This window comes from Chiloscyllium plagiosum, unplaced genomic scaffold, assembly GCF_037043375.1.
Source record: "Chiloscyllium plagiosum isolate Xiang-an unplaced genomic scaffold, Cpla_swu_hap1 HiC_scaffold_14, whole genome shotgun sequence".
Classification (NCBI taxonomy): domain Eukaryota; kingdom Metazoa; phylum Chordata; class Chondrichthyes; order Orectolobiformes; family Hemiscylliidae; genus Chiloscyllium; species Chiloscyllium plagiosum.
Genome location: NW_028270152.1, coordinates 69,526,019 through 69,538,130, shown reverse-complemented (window position 1 = coordinate 69,538,130; position 12,112 = coordinate 69,526,019). Strand labels below are relative to the sequence as shown.

Sequence of the window (12,112 nt, the reverse complement as noted above, 5' to 3'; positions counted from 1 at the left end):
CATTGGGTACCCCGCCTCCTGACAATGCTCAATGAGAGAAATCCACTCCATTCCTCCTCACTGTGCCCATTCAGCCCATTCCTTCTGTGCTGGCTCTTTGATCAAACTACCCACAGTCCCATTACATGTACTCATTTAGTTTTTCGACTGGTGACGAAACGTCTGTAAACGAACCTTCCAGCTCAACGAGCAAACCTACATCCAGTTTTTCTCTGTTGAAAATAAGAGGTCTCCAGTCCTCTTTCACAAACATTTGTGGATTCTGTGCTTCTTCACTGTCTATTCACCTTACATGGCCCACTACACTGCTTCGGAAAGGGTTGTCCATGTTCAAACAGACCCTGATGGCAACAAACTCAGCCCCCTTCTCCACACCTCCCCCCCCACCACCCTCACCCCGGCCCCCTCCAACACCACCACCCAGTCATTACCAATTCAGCAAATATCGATGATCAAAACTCCTCATTACTTTAAAACCCTCCCATCACCTCACCTCCTAATCTCCACCCTGGGGGGAATAAAGAGTTAGAGGCACTACAGCTGGTGAGAGCTTGTAAGAGGAGCTACAACGAGCAGCTGGAAAGTGTTTACTTTATTAATTCTGGATTTACAATGATATCAAAATCCCGGAGCTCACCCACAGGGTTTCAAATTCTCTGCAACTGTCAGAGATTTGATAATTATAGAAATTACAGGAGAGATGAAACATCACAGAGGCTAGCAAATCTTCATGTACATATTTTACAAATCTGAATATCACCAGGAACTTTTTTCTTTGTTCAAAAAAAAACAAATTAAGATGTAAAAATTGAATTTAAATGATCAGTTACCCAGAGGTGTGATGGTTTTCATTTCAGAAGAACCGCCAGTGAAATTCACAGGGGTTTGGCATTGTCTTCACAGACTGTCAGACCCAAAGGCTTTCATCAGTAGCGAAGGTTTTGAATTTCTGCTGTGCTGAAATGGATGGCAGGTGCTCACCATCACTTCCCCACCTTTCTATGGGATGTAGGCATCATTTGATGCCTATCTCTATTTGCCCTTGAACTGCGCAGTTTCGAAGAGCAGTTAAGAGTCCCAGGATCTGGATAAGACCAGGTAAGGAAGCAAGGCTTACTTTCCCTAACAGACATTAGTGAACCAGATGAGTTTTTACAACAATTGATTATAGTTTCATTCCTAGAGGCTTATTTTTTTCTTTAACGTTTCATGAAAGTGGGCATCACTGGCAAGACCAGCTTAGCTGTGGTCCCTAGTTGCCCTTGAACTGAGTGGCAAAGAGCAGGGAAGTGTCAACTACATTGCTGTGGGTCTGACTATGTGAGGACACCAACTCTCCTTCCTATTCAGATGGAAAAACTAGTGAGAATTACAAATGACACAAACTAGCTCAAAAGCTTTAAAACAGAACTCCTGTGCACCCATTTCTAAGTCTGGCTGCTTTATTTGTCCTCTAGGTAGTGAACTTGTTGGGTTTTATAAACAGAGCATTGAGTACAGGAGTATGGCTGTATAAGACATTGGTAAGGCCACATTTGGAACTGCGTACAATTCTGGTTGCCCAGAAGGATATTATGAAACTGCAAAGGGTGCAAAAAAGAGCATGTTACCAAGACTGGAGCATTTGAGTTATAAGGAAAGGCTGGCATCGGAGGTTGAGGGGTGACCATCTAGAGGTTTATAAACTCCTGAGGGGCTTAGATAAGGTGAAAATGTCTTTTTCTCCAGGGTAGGGGAGTCAAAACTAGAGGGGTAAGGTGAAAGGGATAAGATTTAAAAGGCACCTGAGGGGCAACGTTTTCATACAGAGGGTGGTATGCAAATGGAATGGGCTGCCGGAGGAAGTGGTAGAGGTGGTTACAATTAAAACATTTAAAAGACATTTGGACAGGTACATGGATAGGAAAGGTGTAGAGGGATATGGGCCAAATGCAGGAAAAATGGGTCTCGTTCAGTTTAGGAAATCTGGTCAGCACAGACATGTTGAGGCAAGAGTCTATTTCCATGCTGTGTGACTACGATAATTTCATGTTCACTATTACTGAGAGGAAATTTCTTTTTTGCAATTATTTGCATTTAATGCTCTATTAGTAGCCATGATGGATTTGAACCTGTGTCCCCAAAGCATTAGCCTCTGGAGTAGTAATCTAATGACATTACCACTGTGCCATCTCTTCAAGACCACCTTGGTGAACAGACTCAATGTGCCATGGTGTACTCAATGTGCCATGTCCTGTACCTAACAATCATGGGTGGATTGGAAAGTAGCTATTTCCAATTTGATTCAAGTTTGAATTGAACCAAGAGTTGGATGATTCACGCCAATGGCGTCATTTCACATCAGAGACTGTGACCGAGCAGGTGGGGCTGGTAAATACCAATGTTGCATGTTGTCACTGAAGGGTATGGTGTAGACTGGAAGCCTCTGGCCACCTGTTCTATGTGTGTGTCACATATATATATACAAGACTGGCGTTACCAATACTAGACCCTTGTGAGATCCATGGGGTGTGTGGTGACAGAGTCTTACAGTGCCTAGAATGAAAAGGTCCACTCGCTAAACTGAACAACCTCCATTTTGTTTTTATTTTGCATTAAAAAAAAACCTGTTTGTTGCATTTCCTTTCATACAGAAATATATTAACAATATCTCCCGCCGGGGACCAAAAGATTTAAGTCTGTCACATTGTGCTATAACAAGCGATTAAGAAAAATTCATAGAAAAATAATATCAAGGGCATACAGCATAAACCATTCAATATTACACATTTAAAAATACAAGTTTGTGGATGCATCAGTCCAAAAGCCATCAACACGTACCTTTGCCCCAAATACAACATCAGGGTATATTTTAAAGTCATTTTTCTTTAAATAGTTTCCATCAATAATTTTTCAAATTATTGGCAATTAACGTAGAGAGATATCATTCCCCCCACCCCACCCCACCCCCCCAACCTCTGACAATAGGTTGGATTTCAAACAATATCTTACATTTAAATATGGCACATTGCAATCAAGCAGTGATGGGAATCAGAAGACATTTTGACTTGAGAGATTCTGACATTGTGGCAACTGAGGGGGGCCAGTATCACAAAATGGCTGCCCTTCACTGTTAGACTAACATGGACTGAGGTGACTGACGAACACACACACTAAAAAAACACAGACTTTTCAATTATTTCTCCTCCTTCCCAACTGAAATTTCCAAATTAACTGATCATTCTGCGCCAGTGGGCTACAGGATCAGGAACAGCAGTAAGGTATTCCACTATGCAGGCCTTTGTGACCAAGCCCACTTCCTTTATCCAGCCACACAGTGACCAGGAGCCGTTTTCCCTGGCACATTTCATATGTCCAGAGGGGACTAAGGCCAACTGTAGAAACCCTGCCAAGGGGAGGGAGCTGGATAGAGGTTGGATGCCAGTGTGGAGGGTGGAGGAGGGTGGATAGCCAAGGGAGGGATGGATGGATGTTTGTGGTTTTGGGCAAGATGGATGGATGGATGTCCAAAGTGGAGGAAAGAACAGATGTTTGAGGTGAGAATGGTCAAGGGTGAGGAGGATTTTGAAGTCAACTCACAACAAATTCCGAATATTAATGCGAGCAACAGTGCCTACAATCAGCCTCAGTGGGGCTGGATTACGGACGCCAATAAATTAGGATTTAACCATTCCCCTCCCCACAAACTGAGCATGTGCAGCTGCTCAGGAAGGAACAACAGCAATGTTCTGACTGACCACTGGGTTCCTATGGAAACTGTGCCTTGGCCGGAGTTAGTGTCCTTGGGAGAGGAAGGGAAGAAATCAGGAAATCAGCGAGTGTGCCTGCATTTGGAACCTGTCACCTTGACCCTCCAATGCCACGACTGAGGCCTTCACTAACACAGTATGGATGGGATGAGTTCAAGACTACTTTAGCAACGAATGGTCCTCAATTTGCTACGGAAGTGCAGTTTCTTTCTCTTGTTAAAACGGTTGACATCCTAGGACAAAAATGATGCCTAACTTACACAAAAAAAACTCACAAACACACGCACGCACACACATCAAAGCTCAATACACCGGCCTCACAGTGCAAGGCCTCACCCATCTGAGTTACTTTAATTGTGCTTCATTTCCATTCACTGGTAGAAGGGAGTTCTCCATTCTGATTGTCTTTCTCGCTCTCCCACTGCTCACATACCTTTCCCACCAATCCTCAGCGCGGAATGTCAGGCTCATCGGAGTCAGAGTTTTGGCTGACTTCCATTCCGGATTGATGGAGAGTATTTCACACCCCACCCCTCCCCCCCACTCCCTCCACCCATAACCCTCCCCACTAACCCTCACCCCACCACCTCATCCCCAAATCTAAACATCAGGTGCCAGATAGATGCGTGTCCTGCTGGAGCTCTGCCATCTTTGACCTCAGGAATGCCAGTTTCCTGGTTGACAGGAGTCCTGGGAAGGATGTCATTGGAGTTGGGGGTGTGGAGTTGGGGTGGCAGAGAGCTGGGTATGGCCAGCATGAGTTTACCAGCCTCCACACCAACACATCCTGACTAGACAGCAGTCTAAGTGGGCGGTGTGTTTGTATTGCAAGCTCACACCCTTAAAATTTGACATCCACTGGATAAAATACCCATCAGAATGCCCCTTTTGAAATGTTCCTCCCGTTCCTTTGTTATTGGGACAATAGTGCCCCGTTTTAATTAAAACCAACTCCATTCAGTCTCGCATTCACTTACCTCCAAGTTCCATACAGCGTTTTAAACCCACCTGCCCTGAGAAGCTGACCAGAAATCTTTAACGGAGGGAATAAGGCCATCACCAGAAAGCCTCAAATCTTCAGCTGATATCCTTAAATAGTTGAAACTGGACATTTGGGTCGTTGGGTATTTCTAAGGACAATATAATTTGAAAGTTTGGTTGAGGGGCTGGAGTGGGGGAGTGTATTTTGGAATTATTGCATTTAATAAATATGCACCCCTCTTGCTATTACGCGATGGGGCAGCTACAGGAGACAGGCTGTCATCTCTGGCAACCCACGTTCTTGAGGTTTTTACCCTGCCAACTGCCCTGAGGAGCCAAGCAACCTTTCACCCCCAGTAACACAGAGCCAACAAACACTTCTTTAGAAATCCTCTCTGATTGTTCCCCACCCCCCACCGACTTTACCAGGAATCCTCCACTCCCGGCATTTCCGGGAAAGCACCGGCAAGTTGGCGATCAATCCTCTGGAGGTCAACGGACGGGCCATTCAGCCCCTCCTGCTGTTCAGCTGTGCCTCGTGACATCGTTTGGCCGGCGTCCAATCTGAAACGGGGTTGGGGGGAAGGTAGCACCATTGGAAAGAGCCCGGCAGTGTTTATGGGGTGGGGTGGAGGGGAGGTGGATGGTGGGTGGGGGAGAGGAGGGAGGGGGAGGGACGGTGTGACGTCTCGGCCTCTCCTGCTCACAGCGACCTGGTGTTCTTTCTGCTCTCCCTGAACCCCGCCCGCTGCAAGAGGCGGTGGCCATTCCGCGAGCGCTCGCAGTCTTCAGACCTGGTGCGGGTGGTCAGCGCCAGGGGGTTCCGGCTGACCACCAAGTCCAGCCTGTCCCCCGACTCGGAGATAAGGGGCACTGTCAGGCAGCAGTCAAAGTCCCGCGTCCTGACGTGATTGACCTGCCGGCAGAGAAACATGCACAGCTTAGCAATCGGGCCGTTCCCCAACCCTCAAACCCATTGAAAGGGAAGGCGATGGCCTAGTCCTATCATTGCTGGATTAATTAGTCCAGAGACCCAGGGAATGTTCTGGGGCCCTGGGTTCGAATCCCACCACAGTAGATGGTGGAATTTGAGTTCAATAAAACTAAGAGTCTAATGATGACCATGAACACAGAACATAGACCAGTGCAGGCCCTTCAGCCCACAATGTTGTACCGAGCATTTATCTTGATCTAAGACCAACCTAACAGCTTATGCTCGAAACGTCGACTCTCCTGCTCCTCGGATGCTGCCTAACATGCAGTGCTTTTCCAGCACCATGCTTTTTGACTCTAACCTACACACCCTTCAATTTACTGCCATCCATGTGCTTGTCCAGCAGTCGCTTAAATGTCCCTATTGTCGGGGAAAAAAATCCAACTGGTCTACTAATGTCATTTAGGGAAGGAAATTGCCATCCTTACCTAGTCTGGCCTACATGTGAGTCCAGACCCACAGCCACGTGATTGACACTTAACTGCCCTCTGGGTAATTAGGGGTGGATATTAAATGCTGGTTTGACCAGTGACCCTACATCCCATGAATAAATGAAGTTGTTTTTAAAAGTCGGATGGCCTTTTTCTGAAATGTCTACTGGTGTTTTATGAGTGAAAGGTGGGAGGGAAAGTTGAATAATGGAGGTGAAGGATCACAGCACAGAAAGAGGCCGCCACTGTGGGCACTGCATGGGCTGTGATGTATCGCCATCCCAGACAAAACCTTATGATAACTCGCTAACTCTGTGTTATTTCTCTAAGTTTCTGTTAACTGTTTGAGTTTGTTTCTGTTGCAATGTTCCTAGCAGGGGCTGTTTAACCTGATTGAAGATTTGTTTGAAAGGAGCAGAAATTGGGATTCTTCCCTCCTGAAAGATTGAGGACTTCTCGTAGACCTCGCCCACCCCTCGGCCTGTGTCAATTCTTTGCAAGAGCAAGGCAACCAGTTCCTTTGCAAGTTCCTATCCGATTCCCCTTTGGAAGTTACCATTGAGTCTGCTTCCATCGGTCCTGCATTCCAGATTAGAAGTCACTGTCTAAAAGTCAAGCCCTCGCTGCAACCCAATCTATCGCCAATGGTCTTGGGTTCCAAAGCTTCCTGCCAATTTTTCATTTGCTCACAGGATATGGGCATTGATGGACTGGTCAGCATTTATTGCCCAGATGGCAGTTTTAAAAGTCAACCATGTTGCTGTGTGTCTGGAGTCACATGTAGGCAGAGACTGCGTAAGGATGGTACATTTCCTTCCCTAAAGGATGTGAGTGAACCAGATAGCTTTTCTCCTTGGAGAGCTAAATTTAAATTTCAAGTCATGGTCTGACCCCATAATTTCTAGTCCACTTAGGTTACCACCATGCCTCCCACCTCTTATGATAAACTGAAACAATTCATTCTTATTTACTCTTATCAGAGCTCCCATAATTTGGAGCATTTCTATTATATTTCTCCTGAAAACTGAGTGAATTAAAATAGTCAGTGATAGGAATGGAGGAATTAGGAGGCTGTTCAGTCCCTTGGAGCCCGATTGAAGTTTGAGCTCGATCATGATAACTCAGCACCATCTTCCCACTTTGTCCCCATATCCCTTTATACTTTTAATATCTACAAATCTTTACTGCAAACTTGGCACAATCCTTTTACAGTTAGAGCTATAAAATCATTAGACGTAGGAGCAGGAGTAGGCCATTCAGTCCATCGAGTCTACCCTACTAATCAATGAGACCATGACTGATGAGATAATCCTCAGCCCCAACTCCCCTGGCTTTTTCCCAAAACCCTCCATTCCCTTACTAGTTAAAAATCCGTCTCCACATTGATTTTAGTGATCCAGCCCAAACAGCCCTCTTGTGGTGAAGAATTCCACAGATTCACCACCCTCAGAGAAGACATTCCTCCTCATTTCTGCCTGAAATGTGTTGGACCTTCCTCTGAGAGTAAGCCCTAGACTCTTCCCACAATGGGAAACTACCTCTCCACATCTACCCTGTCACTTGCCCTAAGGACCTTGAATGTTTCAACAAGGTTAGTGATATCATAATTTTTACCTTGTCACTACTCGGGCCTGTGTCTAAAGATTGAGTCTGAAGATAATCCTACAGCTCACCACACAAAATGGCGCCCCTCCCCTCTTGAAAACCGTGGCTTAGCACTCCCTGAAAAATAACAATTTTCTTGCACTGTCTGAGCCAGTGGGTAGGCCACAATCTCTGGCCTTTTGATCCCAACACAACATGGCTGTAGTCTATCACAAACCCCAGTGTGCACTGCATTAGCTCCCCAGAAGCTCTTCCACCAAGCAAAGCTGGCCTCCAAGCGATGGAGCACGATGACTTCAACATACACTTCCATTTGTTAATTGTCGCAAGGCCCAAGATCCTACTAGACAGTTACCCAACACCTTCAGGGGAAGTCCTTCAATGTATGGACCCCAGTAAAATCATAGAGATGTACAGCACGGAAACAGACCCTTCAGTCCAACGTATCCATGCCAGCCAGATATCCTAACCTAATCTAGTCCCATTTGCCAGCACTTGGCCCATATCCCTCTAACCCATCATCACCTTTTCAAGGGTAATGTGGTGTGAAAAATAAATAGCGGCCTTGCTCATATCCAAGAACAAAACAACAGGGAAACATTACCCTTTGTTCACACTTTGCTCTGCACCCAAAGGCAGCCAAGGGAAGTGAGCACTGGTATTTGTTACACCTAACATTTCCTACAGGCAGAACAAGGAGGATGGGCGTTAGCAGGCTGCTGTACCATGACCAAAGCTGGGTTTCCATTTCTGGTCATTGGGCCAATATTGTTCTCAACTCCAAGGCTGGCTCTCCCTTAGCTCCAAGCTGTGGCTGTTTGGCGAGCACTCCTGCCTCTGAATCAGCAAGAGGCTGATGGGATGTTAAACCAGGGGTTTCAACACCCTGGGGTCACAGTCCACATCGAGGTCACTGGCCAAACCCCCCAGCAATGCAAGATCCAATGCAGCAGTGGCCGCTGTGAGGTCATTTTTAACCGTGCAGGTTTTTGAACAGTGGGTGCTGCCTGAGCTTGTTGGTCTGAAGCCTGTCCTCAAGGAACTACTGTAATGGGAAAGTAGGTGGCTACTTTACTCCAAAGTCTTGTGGATTAAATAGCATTTCTCCACCCAGCCCCCCCAACCCCTGATCTCCTTGCTCACTGTCAAAGGCCTATCATGTCCTCCCACCCCAACCTCCCTCCACCAGTGAGATGCAACATCTCTGGGGTCTCTGCAATTCCCTCGATTGTAGAAGATTAAGGTAATTGAAGAACTTGAGAGGTTGGATATTTCCTCGGGTGAGGCAGCCCAGAATAGAAAGCCATCACCTTAACGTCAGAGCCAAGCCACTCTGGCTAAACGTCAGGGAGCACTATCTCACACAAAGGTAAGTTCTGGGATAGAAACCCTACATTGTGGAAAGAGGCCATCTGGCCCATCAAGTCTGTGCTGACCCTCCACAGAGCATCCCAACCAACTCCACCCCATCACCCCAGAGTTCTCATGGCCAATCCACCATGACCTGCACATCCCTGGACACTGTGGGCAATTTACCATGGCCAATCCACCCTAACCTGCACATCCCTGGACACTGTGGGCAATTTACCATGGCCAATCCACCCTAACCTGCACATCCCTGGACACGGTGGGCAATTTACCATGGCCAATCCACCCTAACCTGCACATCCCTGGACACTGTGGGCAATTTACCATGGCCAATCCACATAACGTGCACATCCCTGGACACTGTGGGCAATTTACCATGGCCAATCCACCCTAACCTGCACATCCCTGGACACTGTGGGCAATTTACCATGGCTAATCCACCCTCACTTGCACATCCCTGGACACTGTGGGCAATTTACCATGGCTAATCCACCCTCACCTGCACATCCCTGGACACTGTGGGCAATTTACCATGGCTAATCCACCCTCACCTGCACATCCCTGGACACTGTGGGCAATTTACCATGGCTAATCCACCCTCACCTGCACATCCCTGGACACTGTGGGCAATTTACCATGGCTAATCCACCCTCACCTGCACATCCCTGGACACTGTGGGCAATTTACCATGGCTAATCCACCCTCACCTGCACATCCCTGGACACTGGGCAATTTACCATGGCTAATCCACCCTCACCTGCACATCCCTGGACACTGGGCAATTTACCATGGCTAATCCACCCTCACCTGCACATCCCTGGACACTGTGGGCAATTTACCATGGCTAATCCACCCTCACCTGCACATCCCTGGACACTGTGGGCAATTTACCATGGCTAATCCACCCTCACCTGCACATCCCTGGACACTGTGGGCAATTTACCATGGCTAATCCACCCTAACCTGCACATCCCTGGACACTGTGGGCAATTTACCATGGCCAATCCACCCTGACCTGCAGAACTACAGCCTCTGGGAAGATGCCCAAAATTTGGGTCCATGGTGTTTTGAGGCAGCAATGCTAACCACTGGGCCACTGTGCATTCCACAAAGTGCTCCCCCCCGCACCCCCACAAAAAAAAAGAGGTTGAGACTGAGGATATGGGAACATTTTAAAGCTGAGATCGATAGATTTTTGTTAAGGGGGTTAAAATACAGTGGCAGAACTGGAGCTGATGGGTCCATTTGCCTTCCCACCCCCATTCTGATGTTTCCTACATGAAAGCACTAATTGCACTTCACAAACATTTCATTAACCGTGCGGTGGTTGGAGACATCCTGAGGTAGTAAAAGGCACCATGCAAATGTACATTTTCTTCTTACCTGCAATATCCGGTCATAGGGCTGAAGCCCACTTCCATCAGCAGGACCATTGGGTCTTATCAAGTTGACATAAACCCCTTTCTCTAAGAGGCCATCAGAGATACTGAAACCAAAATCTTCATTCTCCGAGCTCTTGTGGATGGTGATCTGAGAAAACAATACTGCTAATTAAAGAAAGGCTCCAGAAAATTTGCCTAATTTACCATTATCGTTTCTGGTTATCCTATAGTAACTGATGTGAAAAATCATTCATCTGGAGCAAAGGATGGAATGGATGCTCTAAGGAAAGGTCATTGGACCCGAAACGTTAACTCTGATTTCTCTCCACAGATGCTGCCAGACCTGTTGAGCTTTTCCAACAATTTCTGTTTTGTTTCTGATTTCAAATGGAACAGGAAGGGTCAGGTCAAAAAAGATGCAGCTTCAGCTGGAGTTTAGGACTGATGTCAGGAGTTTTCTCCACACTGAGAGAGGTTAACACCTGGAATTGATGTCAACATCTGGGTGGCATGGGCATGTTGGACCGAAGGGCCTGGTTCCATGTTGTAGGCTTCTATGACTTGGAACTGCCCTTAATAACAGGATTGATGTAAACATCAGATTAACCTCAACTCCCAGAGTCAATGTGGACACCCGGAGTTGACCTTGTCACCAGAGTCAACACTGGCATTCAGAGTCAATCTTAACACCTGGAGTGGATTGCATTAACCTCCTTCCTGTAGTTGATTTCCAGACCTATGGTCTGATCCCTAAGCTGAAACCAGGAGATGAAACCTCCTGGAATTATTTTCCACGCAGCTCAATGCAACAATGGATTGAGTGCGACCTTGGTCTGGATGGATGGCTTTCCACTTTCACACTAATATTATCCCATCTTTATCTGCCTTTCTCCCATTTTGGAAATGCTAAATTACTTATATTAAAAGCAGCTTGTTAGCTCAAAATGCACTTTTCAGGCAACCAGAGTCAAATAAAAGCGTCAGATGAAGGGGGTGAATCTACAACGCAATTTCCTTTGTTAAATTCCATGCTTTCTGTGCAAGTTTTAACATGGTCTTTGAAAATGCTCTTACATCAAATGTGTCCTCATACAAAAACCATCCAGTGCTGCTCACCTGAAAGTGTATGCTCACTTTTAGCCAAAGTGCAACATACTCTTTCACACAACAATACACACTCGTACCTGCTTATTCACACCCAGTCTTCTCCTTCACATGCAACGTGTGCGACTGGCAACAGAGAGTGCAAATGCTGGTCTTTTCCCCAGGGTGGGAGAGTTTGAAACTAGAGGGCATAGGTTTAAGGTGAGAGGGGAAAGATTTTGAAGGGACCTAAAGGTCAACATTTTCACACAGAGGGTGGTGCTAGTGGAAGTGGTGGACGTAGGTACAATTACAACATTTAAAAGACATTTGGACAGACACATGAACAGTAAAGGTTTAGAGGGGCATGGACCAAATGCAGGAAATTGGGACTAGGATGGCATGGACATGCAGGGCCAAGGACAGACAGACAGACAACAGACACACACATATACACGCGCTAAGAACCTCAACACCACCCAAGATAAAGGAACTTGCTTAACTACCTTAACCCCTCAC

General features: G+C 46.5%; 2 protein-coding genes across 2 annotated transcripts in view; both read right to left on the bottom strand.

The window, feature by feature from the left end:
- The window catches only part of LOC148147983 (caveolin-1-like), a 42,558-nt gene extending 37,283 nt beyond the window's left edge, over window positions 1-5,275 (bottom strand). The window contains exon 1 of the mRNA XM_087993994.1: window positions 5,157-5,275. Coding sequence (XP_087850120.1) covers window positions 5,157-5,275 — 119 coding nt within the window. The remainder of the gene's footprint in view (window positions 1-5,156) is intronic.
- grip2b (glutamate receptor interacting protein 2b) overlaps window positions 2,571-12,112 on the bottom strand; it is a 186,225-nt gene continuing 176,683 nt past the window's right edge. Inside the window, exons 25-26 of the mRNA XM_087993993.1 lie at window positions 10,512-10,658; window positions 2,571-5,646 (exon numbers count right to left, since the gene is read on the bottom strand). Coding sequence (XP_087850119.1) covers window positions 5,434-5,646; window positions 10,512-10,658 — 360 coding nt within the window. The 3' untranslated portion in view covers window positions 2,571-5,433. The remainder of the gene's footprint in view (window positions 5,647-10,511; window positions 10,659-12,112) is intronic.